The sequence below is a fragment of the Liolophura sinensis genome, chromosome 10 (assembly GCF_032854445.1).
Source record: "Liolophura sinensis isolate JHLJ2023 chromosome 10, CUHK_Ljap_v2, whole genome shotgun sequence".
Taxonomy (NCBI): domain Eukaryota; kingdom Metazoa; phylum Mollusca; class Polyplacophora; order Chitonida; family Chitonidae; genus Liolophura; species Liolophura sinensis.
In genome coordinates, this window is record NC_088304.1 from 15,758,721 (window position 1) to 15,780,732 (window position 22,012).

At 39.9% G+C, this 22,012-nt stretch overlaps 2 protein-coding genes across 2 annotated transcripts; both read left to right on the top strand.

Annotated features, from left to right (window-relative positions):
- The first annotated feature begins 8,810 nt into the window (after positions 1–8,810).
- On the top strand, positions 8,811–12,625 carry LOC135476924 (hillarin-like). The gene is made up of 6 exons (XM_064757070.1): positions 8,811–8,993; positions 9,574–9,891; positions 10,197–10,328; positions 10,609–10,691; positions 10,952–11,074; positions 11,293–12,625. Exons 1-6 carry the CDS (start codon positions 8,811–8,813, stop codon positions 12,623–12,625), a joined length of 2,172 nt encoding a protein of 723 aa, XP_064613140.1.
- A 5,323-nt stretch (positions 12,626–17,948) lies between these two features.
- Positions 17,949–21,761, top strand: LOC135476925 (kyphoscoliosis peptidase-like). Its single transcript, XM_064757071.1, has 4 exons — positions 17,949–18,131; positions 18,712–18,902; positions 20,089–20,211; positions 20,429–21,761. Exons 1-4 carry the CDS (start codon positions 17,949–17,951, stop codon positions 21,759–21,761), a joined length of 1,830 nt encoding a protein of 609 aa, XP_064613141.1.
- The last annotated feature ends 251 nt before the right edge of the window (positions 21,762–22,012 follow it).

Below are 22,012 nucleotides of genomic sequence, written 5' to 3' on the forward strand. Positions count from 1 at the left end.
CCGTCTGTGAAGTCACCATATTTCAAGCATGGCCTGCAGTTTTCTTGTGTCACACCCTCCCTACTGAAAACGGAAAATAATTCTGTTGAAATAAAACTAGATGCATTAGACCATTTGAATGTTGAGTCACGACTGGAAATGTGCGAGTCACCGCGTGAACAGGTTAAAAACCATGTGCTTCAGCGCCGTGTTGGGAGTCAGATTATTTTGACAGTTGTGCCACCACAGCCGGGATCTTACTACCTGTCCGTGTACGCCGGGGATAGCTGCACATCTGATGTATTGGAGTGTGTCTTCTGCCTTCGTATTCTGCACGCTCCAGTTTGTGTGTATGCGGGGTCACCTAAATCGACTGCTTACCCACCCGTGTCAACACTGGGATCAACTCCACTGATGTCCACACTGGGTGTGTCCACAAACTCACACCACGACCCTCTAGTCAACATGGTGAACAACACCATTCTAATTGACTTTAACATCAGAGACGATATAAAGTTCACGCATACGCTTCAGTACTATGACAGTGATGGCGACTCCCTCTTGGACATTGACAGGTACGCCTTTCCTACAATCAGGACACACTCTGACCTGTCTTACTTCGTGGCTTGTCCCAGAAAAGGCTCTTACATCTTTAGTCTGTACGGAGCCACCAGAGACTCCAACACGTATGACTGTCTGTTCCAATACCTACTCGTGTGCTCTTCAGATAACCTCAGTTATTTGAGCTTCCCCAAATCTTACAACAGTTGGCGTGACAGCTCATTGGTATCCCCTTTGCACGGAGAACTTGTACAGGACACGGAATACACATTCGGTCTGAGTGTGAAGAAAGCTTTAAAGGTCTTCGTTGTCATCGGTTTGGAGAAATATCCATTACAGAAGGTGGAGGACAGCGAGTGGTTTGGAAAAGTTTTAACAGGAGATGCTTCGCCCATTGCCACTGTCATAGCCGAATATATGTCTGAGACTGGAAATCCTTTTTTTAAACGACTGTTGGAATATGATATCCTCTAAAATCAAAGCTCAGCAAACACATTGCTTTGAGACATGCAAAGTTTTTGATTCACAGACAAGGTCTTGTATAAGAACCATGAGGAAATTAATTTGCTCCTCAGTGCTTGATTACGTGTCTCAGCGGATGACATCATTAGAATGGGATGTCATTTACCCTGAACCGTAACTTTTTTATTTAAATGCTCTAGTACTTTTGCTGTTACTTACATTATATTTATAACGAAGCTATGCTTACATTCATAGTGTTGTTTAATAAATAATTTTTTGCTCCCAGATACATTTGTTTTTTCTCTTTTGTCTGCAAGGTGGAACACATTGGTTTGTCAGTTATTAAATGCATTTGATTGAAGGGTGTTTTACGCTTTACTTGAGAGTATATATACATTTGTCATCCGCGTCTGAATAGTAATTGAGTGACAAACTATTCCCTCTTGAACCGTACAATTTTCCGTGCATATGTACAGGTTTATGTATAACTGCAGGATAGAACTCTGTCATAACTTGTTGAAAAGGGGTAGAAAGAAAAAAAAGCCGCCTTAGTGATAAGTGGTGTTGCTCATGGGTTAGAGACGCATATAGCATGTAGTCAAAAGACAAAAATTGGTGGTGATTGTTATGTATGACTTTAACGTTTTCATGTACTGTTAGTCTGCGGACCTTTGTGAAAGCATAACAGGCCCTGTTATATTTGTACAGCGCGGACCGGATCGAAAGCACCTTGTTCAATGCTTCGTTTTTTTCATTGGCTATCAATTCTGTGTTTAAGAATAGTTGAATCCACCTGGAACGTATATAAGCCGTGTTTTCTGTGCAGAGAGGAAGAACTCCAAATCTGAGAGTAGACCAGATCTCCTACAAGAAATAATCTCGCTAACTGACAAAATACAGAAACAAAAAACCGACCTGACTCTAGCATGGGTTCCAGCGCACGTTAATATTCGAGGAAATGAAATTGCAGATCAGGCAGCAAAATCGAGACTACGAAAATATGAACAAGATATAGACGTCCCCCTGAGCCAAAATGAAATATATACATTGATCAATACCCAAATTAACAATCAGTGGAAAGAGGAATGGGATAAAGAATCCCGCGGACGGTGGCACTATAAAATATTAAACGGAACGATTACAAAATTAAATTCGTTCCAATTATTGAATAACCAAGATGACAAAAACATATCACGCCTGAGACTAGGGAAAACAGGGCTCAAAGCACATCTAGCAACTATAATCCAAAATTCTTCACCAACTTGCCCAGCCTGTCAAGAGCATGATGAAACCATAGAGCACTATTTGCTACAATGTATTAAACATAGTAAAGAACGAAGACGATTGGCAGAATGCCTGCAAATATACAAATGTGAACTTGACCTTCAGACTATCCTTAACCCCAAACCACACCTGAGAGCACAAATATTCTCCTTACTAAAAGAATACATCAAATCGACGGGTTACGAAAGCAGAATCTGATAAAACATAATTGACCAACAACGGCGATACCTTGATTCTGAGGGCCGTTTCTGCTCTAGTCAACAATACGTCACCTTCTCTGATTAAAACGGTGCATTTTCCGTAATTACCAAACACATATACTAACAACGGCGATACCTTGATTTTGAGGGCCGTTTATTCCACAGATACATAATTCCTCCCTACAACTTTATCCCCAACTATATCGGCGATACCTTGATCTTGAGGGCCGATAAAACGTCCATGAAACCAACCTGCAAAAACATAGCACACGAAAACAATGTAACCACAAAAGTTGTTAACTGTAGTAATTAATAATATTTCTCCATTAACTAATCTGCCCTGTTATTTGTTGTTATTTATCTATTCTTATTAGCTGATATTTATTCTCTATTTATTTACAAATGCACTAATTTGCTCCTAAGTATCTGTTTTATCAAATATCTTCTTGCTTAAGATATACATTATCTCATAAACAAAACCCCTTCGCAAATCAAAAATACAACTATCTTGTAGATTTGTTTTCTCTATTTGTTTTCACAGGGAAAAAAAAAAAAAAGCAGCAGTTACGTTCATAGGCTGGAGAATAGTATCCTTCGAAATTCGATCCCAAACTCTAGAATCGACTTTGGAACAGGCCATGACATTCGGTTTCTTTTTTTTTTGGCATTGGGGGAGCTAGAGTTGGGACACTTAGATGCTCTGGAAGATTGGAAAGCCTGCTTCAGGAGACAAAACCTGACCTAGTTATCCTCCACATTGGGGGAAACGATGCGGACTCTCACAAATCAGTAGCAGCAATTTGCGCTGATATTTTAGACTATGTTGGTGCACTTAAATCGAAATTCCAAATTCCAAGGATCTACATCAGCCAGCTTCTTTACCGTCAGGTAACTCGGCGAATTTCGGTCCACATTTATAATACAAAAAATCCATGAAATTAACAAGAAGCTGACAAACAACCAATTGGCCACCTTTTGGAGACACCGGGGACTGATCCGACCACAAAAGCAAATTCTAACCAACGACGGAGTGCACCTAAACACTCTAGGCCAGGAACTGTTCTACCGGTCTATGAAACGTGCTGTCTGCGCAGCCATGGGAGGCCACAAATAAAAATTGGAAATAGAGAAGGAAATCAATTAAAGAAGAAGACAGGGAAAACAATAAGAAGACCCATGGGACCAAAGAAACTTAACAACCAGGAAACGAAGACCAGAAACATGAAAGACATCATCACAATAGGACTATCTCTTGCTTCAACTAAGTGGATGAGGCGTGACATCCTTGCTCCTCATTTATACTTGTCGCGCCTGTTACAGGCACAGGTTTCCAGTGCGCTGGTTTTTCCTGGACGGCGTCCGGTGTAAGTGGCGGGAGCTCCTTAACTCCACGCCACTGAGGAGGAAGCAAGAGAACAAAACTGTTAACCAATAAATAAAGGCACTACTGTTGTTTTCTCTCTGTGTAAATTTCTGTATAGGCAACTCATTGTAATTCTTTAATGCAGATCTATGTATTTCTAATGTAAAGATAACGTTAATCAGTATAAATAGCTTACTATTTATCCCCTTTCTGTTAAATGACCATGGCAGCATTTGAACCTATACAATAAGCCGTAATATGCTACCACAAAGAGGTTGATCCCACCAATTGACTCATGTACATATGTAAATAGTATACCAACGCACTGCTGCTATGTAACCAAAATATTCATGTGTTAAAAAAAATAAATAAATAAATAAAACACTGATTTGCTGGGCCACGATATCCGCCATGAAAGTGGCCCTAAAACCAGTAAATAAACAAAAAAAAAACAGAGAGGAGGTATTTTTGCTGCATCCACTGCGAGCCAGGAGAGTGTGCGACGCTCTCGTATCGAGTCCATTATATTGATATGAGCTGGTGATGCCAGTTTCGTTTGGGAGGACAGATTTCTATGCCGGCACCGTTTGTGTACCACAGTTGTACTGATGTCTGGTTTAAGTGAATTTCTGCGGAAGTCACGTTTATTGGTGTTCGGATCTTTATTATGATTATACAGTGTTGACTGTGTAATTTGTTTAACACGCTGACCTCACCTGACCGACAAGGTCGTCACTGACTCTAAACTGAAGTTTTCAGTTTTGCAAAGGACGTTCGTTCTGCCACAAGGTGACATTACTCTACGTCTCTAAACGGCTCGTTTGTGAGTTTCTGCGGGAGCTGTGACTGTTCTAAAGTGGATTATACCTCCATGCCTGGATTTACAGTGTGTTGTGCTCTGCGGGTGTGACGTCATTCAAAGGCTTGACTGTTCCAGTTCTGTGTAACCTGTGTACTGTGATCGCGTTCGATAACCTAGCGAAGTACCTGACTGAGAGAATTTGTGACTTGTGTGAATTGTGTGTTTATCCCATGGTCTTTACGTTGGATCTCCTGGAATGCGTTCCTTGGGATGCAAAGGTGAACTGGAAACTATTAAAGACCGGTAATACTGATGTGTATGTTTTTTTATGTTGTTGTTGTTGAACTGTCTGTAAAACTGTACGTCTCATTTTATATATAAAGCATTGTTTACATTGTAATATTGAGTCACTGAGTCTGTTTTCTGTTGCTGTTTTCAATACCGTAACAGTGATTAAGAGAGACGTAAAATGTAGGGACATCAAAGATATTCCTTTAACTTCCTATAAGTAAAATAACGTTGTACAGAATATGTATATTACAATCTCTAACAATAAATGGGAAAAAAATGATAATGGCATGTATTCTCTGTACAGATGTGTATTGTAATTTTGAATGTGACACCGTTATCCGGAGGGACATCTGGCAGGATGTTTTAATAGTAAACACCTTAACTGGCTGCTAAAGATCAAAAGCCTCGTTCACTGATACACATATTGTTTCAATAGGTTGATCAGCGTGGTTGATATTCTTGTAATTGTGTTTGTGTCAGAATGACAATACTTAAAAACTCAGTTTAGACTAACCCTGCCGAGAAGGCGATGCCACACACAGCCCTGCTTCTTTCGAGTGACATATTTCATCATACGTGTATTTATTTAATGGTGGATTTGATGGACTAATGAGTGCTTGCTTCCGAAGACGTCCATGTTGCACACAAAAATGTTAATTGACTATAACAAAGAATCAACAAAGCTATTCGCCGCATTGGTCCATGAGTCTATTTTGAAACTCATCAAATAGCATTGAAAGACTGGGAAAAGTGCGGCTCGTCCTTAAAAAACAAACAAACATCATTAGCCAATAACTTCTTACTTAAGAGGAGGAATAATCTTGTACTCTCAGATATAAATGATGAATTATCCAATACAAAATATGTAAAAAGTAACTGATTCCCTCTCCACCATCCAGAAGAGTTATGATCGGGTTCTTTCCTAATCTGAAAAGATTGATACAAAAAAAGATAGGAACACTGAAAACACAAGTTAATGAAGTTGTAAAGGTTGGTCACTACCCAGTGTTAAAAAGTGGAAAGGGGGGAGGTTTTGGGCTTCGGACCAGCTAGTTTCAGTTCCAGGTGTTAGTAAGGTTTCCCGTTATATTAGTTATTAAACTTTTAGCCTTAGCTTGAAAACAGCATAAGACTCCCAAACTACTATCTAAACGCACGCAGTTGTTAATTTAACAAATCAGTTGCATGAATGGAATGAATTTCATGTCTAAATAGAGGTATTACATATATGACTCCAACATAAATGACGAGTAAATGAGCAACGTGTATTACATACGAGGTGTAGAAGCGTATTGCCAAGTTTCGACTAACTGGAATTACCCCCACTACAATAGTGTCGGTCTATGTACCAATTCACATCAATTGCACAAACAGAAAAGGGACATTTATCATCACAATAAAAGATATTAAACGGATTACTGAGAAAAGGCGTTTTAAGAAAGTTGTCAAATGTGTGGTAATATTCATGTAAACAAATAACATTGTCAACTAGAAAACTCACGAGCAATCGCAATTAGGTCATGAAGCATTCAAGTACCTTATATTGTGCATGTCGCAAGACACTGGAAATTCTTGACGCGTAAGGAAACAAGGCGGAGATGTGATTGGTCGGTGATTGATATGGTGTGACTCTTGCAGTGTTTCAACATCGACATATTTTACTGTAAACCTAGAATTACCTCATGCAGCTCCTCCCTTCCCAACCTGACCCAGCATGTCTTTTGATATCACAGATGTTTAAAATGCTATCACACAATTAAACTGTACACAGGGTAGACAGAACGTCTCAAAACTAAATCTGTTTGACAGAGATTACTTTTGTCAAGATAGTTCTGTAGACCAGCTGTATCAACTGGTCTGAAGAATACTGTTTTCGGAAGGTCTTCATCTGCCTATAATATATTAAATGAATTAGGCCTAGAGCACAGAGAGCATAAGGCTGATGTACATTTCAAATGAAATGATTGCATAAAACATCTGGTACAATAACATTTGTGGTATAAAGGCAAAGGATGTCAAAGAAAAGATTCTGGAATTCAATAAAGTTCAGTAATTCCATACATGCTAGCAAGCAATGTTTCTTCTTTTTGTTACTTAATGCTCCACCGAAAGACACTTTTTATTACCTTTTCTTGAAGGAAAACTATTTTCTTATTTGCCGAGAGTTCCACCAAAACAGCCCCACACTCTTGTGGTGGTACATGTCCAGAAGATGGTATATCACAGGAGTCCCATAACCATTTGCTACTTAGACGCATTGTTTGGTCGTTCAGCCCTATCCCTCGCAGACATTGTTTATTTCACTGTCTGGATAGAGTGTCATGCTGCAGACACCAAACCTGACACTCGAATGCCTTAGGTGAACTAAAACCATTTTCTCTCTGTCGTCTTGACATGTTGAAGGTTTGGATACTGGTCATGTGTCATTTCCTCCAGACAGTGGGATGAACATTGTCTGTTTACTTGGATTTGATATCCTGTAATATCAGGAAGAATTTCAGTGAATAATTGCAGTAACTTATACAGCCGTGTCTCCACATTATGTAATTATGTAACTTAAACGCCCATAGGCTTCTAATTTTCTTTATTTGATTTATTTGACATTCTAAACTCGAACAATTATTGGAACACAATAAAATGATAACCCCATGTAGACCTTGTACGGATGTGTACCTTAATTTTCAACGCGACACTGTTATCCGGGGACATTGTGGCACGATGTTTTGATAATAAACACTTTAATCGGCTTAGCTAAATAATAATAGCATCGTTAAAAGATACACACACTATTTCAATATGTTGATCAGCTAGGTTGATATTCTTGGGATTGTTGTTTTTTCCAGAACGACAGTTCTTAAATGCACACGCTAGACAAACCTCATGCAGAAGGCAATATTCACACACTGCTCTGTCTGTTGAAAGTGACAACTTTTATAACACCTTATGAACGTGTAGTTGTTTGGTGGCGAATCTACGCGACTATAAATGGGTTTATCTGACGATGAAAACCTGAAATTATCTTACAGAAATTATTTGATAAACGATGTATTCGTAGGGCATATTGCCTCTTCAGCCCAGTGTCCTATCGTCCTTTTATAATTTAACCCATGTTATTGTAATTTTGGAAGAGGAGCTCCTCATACAGTATAAACAAACAACCTCTCTCCATAACTGCAGATATACCTGCAGCATCAGAAAGCAATATAATCCTTTTCTCTGAAAGAGAATTATCTTACGACAAATATGTTGGATAAATAATACGCAATTAAATAACATCAGAAGATGTCCAACCCAGCAAGGTTTCCATACTAAGTGGGCCATTGTATACTTTATTCAGTATACGGGTACCCCTCATTCATTTGGACATGCTGATCAGGTTCAGACAAGAATTTGACAAGTTTTAAGCTATTTAAACAATGACACTACCCACAGAGACTTTGCAGCAAAGAACACCTTGTTAATCAACCTTTCCTTACCATCTTGAAAGCTTTCCAGAAGAGAAAGCCACCCCTTCTCCCCTCCTGTATCCAGCACAGGGCATTATAGAACACAGGGTGGCTGACGACGTGCTTACAGTATTGTCGGGGGTGAGGGGGTTGTCTTTCTCTGTTTGTCATGTGGAGAGAAGGATATGTTTGGTGCGAAGAAGAGGCAGAGTTTAGTACCCTGCTTGACGTAAGACACAAGGGGAGATGCCACACGGGGAACACACCACGTGACAGGTACACATAGCAATAAATGGCTTGAAATCACCCCATTCTCCAGTTCCACCGAAACACCTCTTACTCACAAGCACAGGGTTTCTCTTGACCTGGCTCCAGGGATTTTAAAGTTTTGTAACCTTTCCACTTTTTCCTTCCCCGACAAAATGCCTGAGCAATTCCTCACTCCATTCGTCACTCCAGACCAGAAGAGGAGCTTCCCAAAAGCCGTGACTGAGGCCATTTTTCGGAGCTCAAAACTCAGAGCTAAAGTCAAGCAACTAAGACGGGCTTTGTCTGTCAAAAAGAAATCAGTTGACCTTTGCTGTCATTCACCTATTATATCTAAGGTACGTTGGTTCAAACTTTTTAGTTTCGAGTGAAAATTAAAGCTGAAATATGATGAATGAAGTGGTTTCATACTGACTGAAATGAAATCGTGAAAAATACTTTTGGTTACCTGACAAATGCTCTCAAAACTCACAGACGATTGTGATAATTTCTGACCGTAGAACTTGGGAGTAATTATCACTGTAGAACGGGATCTTTGAAGCCTCTTCTTCATTTTGTAATGTTAACCTACTTATACAGCCTCATTCACTCCGATTTCTGCTCCATTACAGAGCCCATTGCTGCAAGATCATTACGCTTGAAAACGCTGTTAGTATGTATAACGAAACGTCGCATGTATAGTATAAATAAAGCTAGATATACAGTGTAATATTGATTTCTGTTTCTCAACATGTCATTGTTAAATGTCAATAAAATCAATCAGGATAAAAACGTCTGCAAGTACACGTATGTCTTTAGGTGAAAGTGTTATACCTGCCTAACTGGTATTTCATTCATTATCAATTACTTTTTCTAATCAAGTATTCATCCCAGGCTTTGCCATGTTAGTCATATTTTATGGGGTTTTTTTACTTTTAGAGCGGAGATTGCCATGGTAGTTATGATCTGCAAGCATCCCCACTTGCCTTAACACAATCAACTTCCGGTCAGAGAGAGTCACCAGCGGAAACTGTAAACCGTCCTGAAAGTGCGATGAAATCGCTGTCAACCACTGATCTGACTGAAACCTTTGACAAAGTGGCAGTCGACGCGGACATTTACACGCGGAAGTATAACAAGTTGCAGGGGATAAACTTGAGAAAGCAATGCCATTCCTTTCAGCATGACAGTACGGCCACATGTGTTGTTGAGCTCTTCCCAGACGAAAACATCTGTGAAGACATAAGTTCCAAACAGGTGATACAACCAGCTGGTGACTTACCATATTCTAAATCCTAACGTTTTTTGTTGCACTAATATCACAAAAATATTCCTCAACCATACATAGCACCAAAAACAAAAGAAGTTGAGGCAATCGACAATGTTGCCTTGTAACATAGTTTAAAACTGGGTGACATGGTTTATAAAGTTAGGATTAGAAGGTCTGCTGAACTGCGCCGTATAAGGGAAATATTCTTGATTTCGACGAAAAACATCAATCAAAGAAATAAGTGATTATCGATAATGTGTTTGCTTGGTAACGTCTACCCTTTTTATTACAGACATCGAATGTTCAGGAAATCCTCGTTAAACCCGCTCTATCGAAGCCTGCTGTCCGTCCATCTGTTACACTGAAAAGGGATCTCTATTCAGATGTCACAAAGTTTAAGCATCTAGACAGCCACGCAATACAGGTGTGTATTTAAATCGTCACATTCCAGTTAAAATCCCCATGTACATAAGCTGTACCTGGTTTTCAAGAGCTGCCTCTTCGAGAGTAAATAATGCAGTGTTTCCCCGCCAAAATTGTTTCAAATTTTTGAACAAGTTTTCAGGCCTCAGTGTATTGCTCGATAGAGAAACTGTCTCGACCCTATATACTTACTTAAAGGTTACGATGACTTTAGGGTGATGGGATTTGTCTATGTAACCAATGACTTTTAAATCATTTTTGTAACAATAACATATCTGCAGGTGGCCAGGCATCACTACACTGACAGCAGCATGCTGGTGAGAGACTTGACGGAAAATTGCAAAACTGAACTAGACAAAGCAAGGTATGTTTTGAAATCGTCTGATACATGTTTTAACTTCATATACCATTGCACATATTGTGCTTTAATATTGACATTGCGCTTACGTGAGGGCATAATTATATCTGGTGAATGAACTTTTCCTATATGTTGTGTCTTTCACAAAAGACTACAGATTGGGGAGTAAAACTACAGCAGCAACGACAGTGTGACCGTTGATAGATAGCTTTTCTCAGAAAATTTTCACTGATTTGAAAATGTAGTCTCATTAGTTTGTCTTTCAGAGTTCTCTTCCGATGGATGATTGCCATGGAGCAGAAAAATGCAAGTAAAAAACCACAGGGTGGTCCAAACGTCATCGGACATGGAGGGGTTCAATGTCAGATACTTTTCAACAATCTCTGCAGGTGAGAAGAGTCACTGAGATTTTTTATTTGTTGAGAAAAACAAAATGCAGGATTTAATACAATTTCTAAAAACAACAACAAAGAAACGCATCAGTATTTTACTGATGTCAGATAGTTTTAAAACGTCTGAAATAACAAGTGGGGCATTTCATTACATCAGCTCTTTCCATGCATTACCTGAAAAGTTGTGTTTGACAAATGGTTTCTTATTCTTTCAGACAAGCAGGAATGCATTCAGAAATCATCGTGGGATACTCAAAAGGGGCCGGTCACAGACCAGGCATGCCCCTTGATCACAAGTCACACAGGAACTCCTGGAACGCTGTTGCTGTTGACGGTACGTGGAGGTTCGTCAATTGCACGTGGGCCGCTCGTCACATGACAGGAAGTGAAAAGAGTTCATCTCGGCTTCTACACAAATATGACGAGTTCTATTTTCTCACTGACCCCGAGGAACACATTTATCAGCATTTTCCTGATGACCCAAAGTGGCAGCTTCTCGATAAGACACTGAGTTTTGAGGAATTCACCAACTTGCCGTCTGTGAAGTCACCATATTTCAAGCATGGCCTGCAGTTTTCTTGTGTCACACCCTCCCTACTGAAAACGGAAAATAATTCCGTTGAAATAAAACTAGATGCATTAGACCATTTGAATGTTGAGTCACGACTGGAAATGTGCGAGTCACCGCGTGAACAGGTTAAAAACCATGTGCTTCAGCGCCGTGTTGGGAGTCAGATTATTTTGACAGTTGTGCCACCACAGCCGGGATCTTACTACCTGTCCGTGTACGCCGGGGATAGCTGCACATCTGATGTATTGGAGTGTGTCTTCTGCCTTCGTATTCTGCACGCTCCAGTTTGTGTGTATGCGGAGTCACCTAAATCGACTGCTTACCCACCCGTGTCAACACTGGGATCAACTCCACTGATGTCCACATTGGGTGTGTCCACAAACTCACACCACGACCCTCTAGTCAACATGGTGAACAACACCATTCGAATTGACTTTAACGTCAGAGACGATATAAAGTTCACGCATACGCTTCAGTACTATGACAGTGATGGCGACTCCCTCTTGGACATTGACAGGTACGCCTTTCCTACAATCAGGACACACTCTGAGCTGTCTTACTCCGTGGCTTGTCCCAGAAAAGGCTCCTACATCTTTAGTCTGTACGGAGCCACCAGAGACTCCAACACGTATGACTGTCTGTTCCAATACCTACTCGTGTGCTCTTCAGATAACCTCAGTTATTTGAGCTTCCCCAAATCTTACAACAGTTGGCGTGACAGCTCATTGGTATCCCCTTTGCACGGAGAACTTGTACAGGACACGGAATACACATTCGGCCTGAGTGTGAAGAAAGCTTTGAATGTCTTCGTTGTCATCGGTTCGGAGAAATATCCATTACAGAAGGTGGAGGACAGCGAGTGGTTTGGAAAAGTTTTAACAGGAGATGCTTCGCCCATTGCCACTGTCATAGCCGAATATATGTCTGAGACTGGAAATCCCTTTTTCAAACGACTGTTGGAATATGATATCCTCTAAAATCAAAGCTCAGCAAACACATTGCTTTGAGACATGCAAAGTTTTTGATTGACAGACAAGGTCTTGTATAAGAACCATGAGGAAATTAATTTGCTCCTCAGTGCTTGATTACGTGTCTCAGCGGATGACATCATTAGAATGGGATGTCATTTACCCTGAACCGTAACGTTTTTATTTAAATGCTCTAGTACTTTTGCTGTTACTTACATTATATTTATAACGAAGCTATGCTTACATTCATAGTGTTGTTTAATAAATAATTTTTTGTTCGCAGATGCATTTGTTTTTTCTCTTTTGTCTGCAAGGTGGAAGACATTGGTTTGTCAGTTATTAAATGCATTTGATAGAAGGGTGTTTTACGCTTTACTTGAGAGTATACATACATTTGTCATCCGCGTCTAAATAGTAATTGAATGACAAACTATTCCCTCTTGAACCGTACAATTTTCCGTACATATGTACAGCTTTATGTATAACTGCAGGATAGAACTCTGTCATAACTTGTTGAAAAGGGGTAGAAAGAAAAAAAAGCCGCCTTAGTGATAAGTGGTGTTGCTCATGGGTTAGAGACGCATATAGCATGTAGTCAAAAGACAAAAATTGGTGGTGATTGTTATGTATGACTATTTAACGTTTTCATGTACTGTTAGTCTGCGGACCTTTGTGAAAGCATAACAGGCCCTGTTATATTTGTACAGCGCGGACCGGATAGAAAGCACCTTGTTCAATGCTTCGTTTTTTTCAATGGCTATCAATTCTGTGTTTAAGAATAGTTGAATCCACCTGGAACGTATATAAGCCGTGTTTTCTGTGCAGAGAGGAGGTATTTTTGCTGCATCCACTGGGAGCCAGGAGAGTGTGCGACGCTCTCGTATCGAGTCCATTATATTGATATGAGCTGGTGATGCCAGTTTCGTTGGGAGGACAGATTTCTATGCCTGCACCGTTTGTGTACCACAGTTGTACTGATGTCTGGTTTATGTGAATTTCTGCGGAAGTCACGTTTATTGGTGTTCGGATTATTATTATGATTATACAGTGTTGACTGTGTAATTTGTTTAACACGCTGACCTCATCTTACCGACAAGGTCGTCACTGACTCTAAACTGAAGTTTTCAGTTTTGCAAAGGACGTTCGTTCTGCCACAAGGTGACATTACTCTACGTCTCTCAACGGCTCGTTTGTGAGTTTCTGCGGGAGCTGTGACTGTTCTAAAGTGGATTATACCTCCATGCCTGGATTTACAGTGTGTTGTGGTCTGCGGGTGTGACGTCATTCAAAGGCTTGACTGTTCCAGTTCTGTGTAACCTGTGTACTGTGTTCGCGTTCGCTAACCTAGCGAAGTACCTGACTGGGAGAATTTGTGACTTGTGTGAATTGTGTGTTTATCCCATGGTCTTTACGTTGGATCTCCTGGAATGCGTTCCTTGGGATGCAAAGGTGAACTGGAAACTATTAAAGACCGGTAATACTCATGTGTGTTTTTTTATGTTGTTGTTGTTGAACTGTCTGTAAAACTGTACGTCTCATTTTATATATAAAGCATTGTTTACATTGTAATATTGAGTCACTGAGTCTGTTTTCTGTTGCTGTTTTCAATACCGTAACAGTGATTAAGAGAGACGTAAAATGTAGGGACATCAAAGATATTCCTTTAACTTCCGATAAGTAAAATACGTTGTGCAGAATATGTATATTACAATCTCTAACAATGAATGGGAAAAAAATGATAATGGCATGTATTCTGTGTACAGATGTGTATTTTAATTTTCAATGTGACACCGTTATCAGGAGGGACATCTGGCAGGATGTTTTAATAGTAAACACCTTAAGTGGCTGCTAAAGATCAAAAGCCTCGTTCACTGATACACATATTGTTTCAATAGGTTGATCAGCGTGGTTGATATTCTTGTAATTGTGTTTGTGTCAGAATGACAATACTTAAAAACTCAGTTTAGACTAACCCTGCCGAGAAGGCGATGCCACACACAGCCCTGCTTCTTTCGAGTGACATATTTCATCATACGTGTATTTATTTAATGGTGGATTTGATGGACTAATGAGTGCTTGCTTCCGAAGACGTCCATGTTGCACACAAAAATGTTAATTGACTATAACAAAGCCTCAACAAAGCTATTCGCCGCATTGGTCCATGAGTCTATTTTGAAACTCATCAAATAGCATTGAAAGACTGGGAAAAGAGCGGCTCGTCCTTAAAAAACAAACAAACATCATTAGCCAATAACTTCTTACTTAAGAGGAGGAATAATCTTGTACTCTCAGATATAAATGATAAATTATCCGATACAAAATATGTAAAAAGTAACTGATTCCCTCTCCACCATCCAGAAGAGTTATACCCGGGTTCTTTCCTAATCTGAAAAGATTGATACAAGAAAAGATAGGAACACTGAAAACACAAGTTAATGAAGTTGTAAAGGTTGGTCACTACCCAGTGTTAAAAAGTGGAAAGGGGGGAGGTTTTGGGGTTCGGACCAGCCAGTCCCAACACACCAGAAGGTGTTAGTAAGGTTTCCCGTTATATTAGTTATTAAACTTTTAGCCTTAGCTTGAAAACAGCATAAGACTCCCAAACTACTATCTAAACGCACGCAGTTGTTAATCTAACAAATCAGTTGCATGAATGGAATGAATTTCATGTCTAAATAGAGGTATTACATATATGACTCCAACATAAATGACGAGTAAATGAGCAACGTGTATTACATACGAGGTGTAGAAGCGTATTGCCAAGTTTCGACTAACTGGAATTACCCCCACTACAATAGTGTCGGTCTATGTACCAATTCACATCAATTGCACAAACAGAAAACGGACATTTATCATCACAATAAAAGATATTAAACGGATTACTGAGAAAAGGCGTTTTGAGAAAGTTGTCAAATGTGTGGTAATATTCATGTAAACAAATAACATTGTCAACTAGAAAACTCACGAGCAATCGCAATTAGGTCATGAAGCATTGAAGTACCTTATATTGTGCATGTCGCAAGACACTGGAAATTCTTTACGCGTAAGGAAACAAGGCGGAGATGTGATTGGTCGGTGATTGATATGGTGTGACTCTTGCAGTGTTTCAACATCGACATATTTTACTGTAAACCTAGAATTACCTCATGCAGCTCCTCCCTTCCCAACCTGACCCAGCATGTCTTTTGATATCACAGATGTTTAAAATGCTATCACACAATTAAACTGTACACAGGGTAGACAGAACGTCTCAAAACTAAATCTGTTTGACAGAGATTACTTTTGTCAAGATAGTTCTGTAGACCAGCTGTATCAACTGGTCTGAAGAATACTGTTTTCGGAAGGTCTTCATCTGCCTATAATATATTAAAAGAATTAGACCTTGAGCACAGAGAGCATAAGGCTGATGTACATTTCAAATGAAATGATTGCATAAAACATCTTGTACAATAACATTTGTGGTATAAAGGCAAAGGATGTCAAAGAAAAGATTCTGGAATTCAATAAAGTTCAGTAATTCCATACATGCTAGCAAGCAATGTTTCTTCTTTTTGTTACTTAATGCTCCACTGAAAGACACTTTTTATTACCTTTTCTTGAAGGAAAACTATTTTCTTATTTGCCGAGAGTTCCACCAAAACAGCCCCACACTCTTTTGGTGGTACATGTCCAGAAGATGGTATATCACAGGAGTCCCATAACCATTTGCTACTTAGACGCATTGTTTGGTCGTTCAGCCCTATCCCTCGCAGACATTGTTTATTTCACTGTCTGGATAGAGTGTCATGCTGCAGACATCAAACCTGACACTCGAATGCCTTAGGTGAACTAAAACCATCTTCTCTCTGTCGTCTTGACATGTTGAAGGTTTGGATACTGGTCATGTGTCATTTCCTCCAGACAGTGGGATGAACATTGTCTGTTTACTTGGATTTGATATCCTGTAATATCAGGAAGAATTTCAGTGAATAATTGCAGTAACTTATACAGCCGTGTCTCCACATTATGTAATTATGTAACTTAAACGCCCATAGGCTTCTAATTTTCTTTATTTGATTTATTTGACATTCTAAACTCGAACAATTATTGGAACACAATAAAATGATAACCCCATGTAGACCTTGTACGGATGTGTACCTTAATTTTCAACGCGACACTGTTATCCGGGGACATTGTGGCACGATGTTTTGATAATAAACACTTTAATCGGCTTAGCTAAATAATAATAGCATCGTTAAAAGATACACACACTATTTCAATATGTTGATCAGCTAGGTTGATATTCTTGGGATTGTTGTTTTTTCCAGAACGACAGTTCTTAAATGCACACGCTAGACAAACCTCATGCAGAAGGCAATATTCACACACTGCTCTGTCTGTTGAAAGTGACAACTTTTATAACACCTTATGAACGTGTATTTGTTTGGTGGCGAATCTACGCGACTATAAATGGGTTTATCTGACGATGAAAACCTGAAATTATCTTACAGAAATTATTTGATAAACGATGTATTCGTAGGGCATATTGCCTCTTCAGCCCAGTGTCCTATCGTCCTTTTATAATTTAACCCATGTTATTGTAATTTTGGAAGAGGAGCTCCTCATACAGTATAAACAAACAACCTCTCTCCATAACTGCAGATATACCTGCAGCATCAGAAAGCAATATAATCCTTTTCTCTGAAAGAGAATTATCTTACGACAAATATGTTGGATAAATAATACGCAATTAAACAACATCAGAAGATGTCCAACCCAGCAAGGTTTCCATACTAAGTGGGCCATTGTATACTTTATTCAGTATACGGGTACCCCTCATTCATTTGGACATGCTGATCAGGTTCAGACAAGAATTTGACAAGTTTTAAGCTATTTAAACAATGACACTACCCACAGAGACTTTGCAGCAAAGAACACCTTGTTAATCAACCTTTCCTTACCATCTTGAAAGCTTTCCAGAAGAGAAAGCCACCCCTTCTCCCCTCCTGTATCCAGCACAGGGTATTATAGAACACAGGGTGGCTGACGACGTGCTAACAGGATTGTCGGGGGTGAGGGGGTTGTCTTTCTCTGTTTGTCATGTGGAGAGAAGGATATGTTTGGTGCGAAGAAGAGGCAGAGTTTAGTACCCTGCCTGACGTAAGACACAAGGGGAGATGCCACACGGGGAACACACCACGTGACAGGTACACATAGCAATAAATGGCTTGAAATCACCCCATTCTCCAGTTCCACCGAAACACCTCTTACTCACAAGCACAGGGTTTCTCTTGACCTGGCTCCAGGGATTTTAAAGTTTTGTAACCTTTCCACTTTTTCCTTCCCCGACAAAATGCCTGAGCAATTCCTCACTCCATTCGTCACTCCAGACCAGAAGAGGAGCTTCCCAAAAGCCGTGACTGAGGCCATTTTTCAGAGCTCAAAACTCAGAGCTAAAGTCAAGCAACTAAGACGGGCTTTGTCTGTCAAAAAGAAATCAGTTGACCTTTGCTGTCATTCACCTATTATTTCTAAGGTACGTTGGTTCAAACTTTTTAGTTTCGAGTGAAAATTAAAGCTGAAATATGATGAATGAAGTGGTTTCATACTGACTGAAATGAAATCGTGAAAAATACTTTTGGTTACCTGACAAATGCTCTCAAAACTCACAGACGATTGTGAAAATTTCTGACCGTAGAACTTGGGAGTAATTATCACTGTAGAACGGGATCTTTGAAGCCTCTTCTTCATTTTGTAATGTTAACCTACTTATACAGCCTCATTCACTCCGATTTCTGCTCCATTACAGAGCCCATTGCTGCAAGATCATTACGCTTGAAAACGCTGTTAGTATGTATAACGAAACGTCGCATGTATAGTATAAATAAAGCTAGATATACAGTGTAATATTGATTTCTGTTTCTCAACATGTCATTGTTAAATGTCAATAAAATCAATCAGGATAAAAACGTCTGCAAGTACACGTATGTCTTTAGGTGAAAGTGTTATACCTGCCTAACTGGTATTTCATTCATTATCAATTACTTTTTCTAATCAAGTATTCATCCCAGGCTTTGCCATGTTAGTCATATTTTATGGGGTTTTTTTACTTTTAGAGCGGAGATTGCCATGGTAGTTATGATCTGCAAGCATCCCCACTTGCCTTAACACAATCAACTTCCGGTCAGAGAGAGTCACCAGCGGAAACTGTAAACCGTCTTGAAAGTGCGATGAAATCGCTGTCAACCACTGATCTGACTGAAACCTTTGACAAAGTGGCAGTCGACGCGGACATTTACACGCAGAAGTATAACAAGTTGCAGGGGATAAACTTGAGAAAGCAATGCCATTCCTTTCAGCATGACAGTACGGCCACATGTGTTGTTGAGCTCTTCCCAGACGAAAACATCTGTGAAGACATAAGTTCCAAACAGGTGATACAACCAACTGGTGACTTACCATATTCTAAATCCTAACGTTTTTTGTTGCACTAATATCACAAAAATATTCCTCAACCATACATAGCACCAAAAACAAAAGAAGTTGAGGCAATCGACAATGTTGCCTTGTAACATAGTTTAAAACTGGGTGACATGGTTTATAAAGTTATGATTAGAAGGTCTGCTGGCCGGCGTCGAATAAGGGAAATATCCTTGAGTTTGGCGCAAAACACCAATCAAAGAAATAAATGATTATCGATAATGTGTTTGCTTGGTAACGGCTAGCAATTTTATTACAGACATCGAATGTTCAGGAAATCCTTGTCGAACCCGCTCTATCTAAGCCTGCTGTCCGTCCATCTGTTACACTGAAAAGGGATCTCTATTCAGATGTCACAAAGTTTAAGCATCTAGACAGCCACGCAATACAGGTGTGTATTTAAATCGTCACATTCCAGTTAAAATCCCAATGTACATAAGCTGTACCTGGTTTTCAAGAGCCGCTCTTCTGCAGCAAATAACGCAGTGTTTGCCATGGCAAAATCGTTTCATAATTTTTGAACAAGTTTTTAGGTCTCAGTGTAACGTACGATAGGAAAACTGTCTCGGCCCTATATACTGACTTAAACGTTCTGGTGACTTTAGGGTGATGGGATTTGTTTATGAAACCACAGACTTTCAAGTAATTTTGTAATAATAACATATCTGCAGGTGGCCAAGCATCACTACACTGACAGCAGCAAGCTGGTGAGAGACTTGACGGAAAATTGCAAAACTTAACTAGACAAAGCAAGGTATGTTTTAAAATCGTGTAATTCATGTTTTACTTCATATAAAATTGCACATGTTGACATTTACTATTGACATTGCGCTTACGTGAGGGCATAATTATATCCGGTGAATAAACTTTTAGTATTGCTTGTCTCTTTTACAAAAGACTACAGATTGGTGAGTAAATCTACAGCAGCAACGACCGTGTTACAGTTGCCTGATTTCTTTTCTATTGAAATTTTCACTCAGTTACAAATGTAGACTCACTATTTTGTCTGTCAGAGTTCTCTTCCGATGGATGATTGCCATGGAGCAGAAAAATGCAAGTAAAAAACCACAGGGTGGTCCAAACGTCATCGGACATGGAGGGGTTCAATGTCAGAAGCTTTTCAAGAATCTCTGCAGGTGAGAACAGTCACTGAGATATTTTATTTGCTGAAAAAAAAACAAAATGCAGGATTTAATAGAATTTCTAAAAACAACAACAAACAAACGCAGTATTTTACTGATGTCAGGCAGTTTTAAAACGTCTGAAATAACAAGTGGGGCATTTCATTACATTAGCTCTTTCCATGCATTACCTGAAAAGTTGTGTCTGACAAATGGTTTCTTATTCTTTCAGACAAGCAGGAATGCATTCAGAAATCATCGTGGGATACTCAAAAGGGGCCGGTCATAGACCCGTCATGCCCCTTGATCACAAGTCACACAGGAACTCCTGGAACGCTGTTGCTGTTGACGGTACGTGGAGGTTCGTCAATTGCACGTGGGCCGCTCGTCACATGACAGGAAGTGAAAAGAGTTCATCTCGGCTTCTACACAAATATGACGAGTTCTGTTTTCTCACTGACCCCGAGAAACACATTTATCAGCATTTTCCTGATGACCCAAAGTGGCAGCTTCTTGATAAGACATGGGGTTTTGAGGAATTCACCAATTTGCCGTCTGTAAAGTCACCATTTTTCAAGCATGGCCTGCAATTTTCTTGTGTCACACCCTCCCTACTGAAAACGGAAAATAATTTCGTTGAAATAAAACTAGATGCATTAGACCATTTGAAGGTCGAGTCACGACTGGAAATGTGCGAGTCACCGCGTGAACAGGTTACAAACCATGTGCTTCAGCGCCGTGTTGGGAGTCAGATTATTTTGACAGTTGTGCCACCACAGCCGGGATCTTACTACCTGTCCGTGTACGCCGGGGATAGCTGCACATCTGATGTATTGGAGTGTGTCTTCTGCCTTCGTATTCTGCACGATCCAGTTGGTGTGTATGCGGAGTCACCTAAATCTACTACTTACCCACCCGTGTGGACACTGGGATCAACTCCACTGATGTCCACACTGGGTGTGTCCACAAACTCACACCACGACCCTCTAGTCAACATGGTTAACAACACCATTCGAATTGACTTTAACGTCAGAGACGATATAAAGTTCACGCATACGCTTCAGTACTACGACAGTAATGGCGACTCCCTCTTGGACATTGACAGGTACGCCTTTCCTACAATCAGGACACACTCTAACCTGTCTTACTCCGTGGCTTGTCCCAGAAAAGGCTCTTACATCTTCAGTCTGTACGGAGCCACCAGAGACTCCAACACGTATGACTGTCTATTCCAATACGTACTCATGTGCCCTTCTGATAACCTCAGTTATTTGAGCTTCCCCAAATCCTACAATAGCTGGCGTGACAGCTCATTGGTATCCCCTTTGCACGGAGAACTTGTACAGGACACGGAACACACATTCAGCCTGAGTGTGAAGAAAGCCTTGAATGTCTTCGTTGTAATCGGTTTTGGGAAACATCCATTACAGAGGGTGGAGGGCAGCGAGTGGATTGGAAAAGTTTCAACAGGAGATGCTTCGCCCATTGCCACTGTCATAGCCGAATATATGTCTGAGACTGGAAATCCATTTTTCGCACGATTGTTGGAATATGACATCCTCTAAACTCAAAGCTGAGCAAAGAATATAAGGTACAACATTGCTTTGAGACATGTAAGGTTTTTGATTCACGGACAAGGTCGTGTATGGGAACCATAAGGAAATTACATTTGCTTCTGAGTGCCTAAATACGTGTTCTAAGCAAATGACATCATTAGAATGGGTGATCTTTGACACTCAATTTTAACATACTTATTTAAATCTTCTAGTGCTTTTGCTATTCCTTACTTTATATTTATAACGAAGCAATACTTACA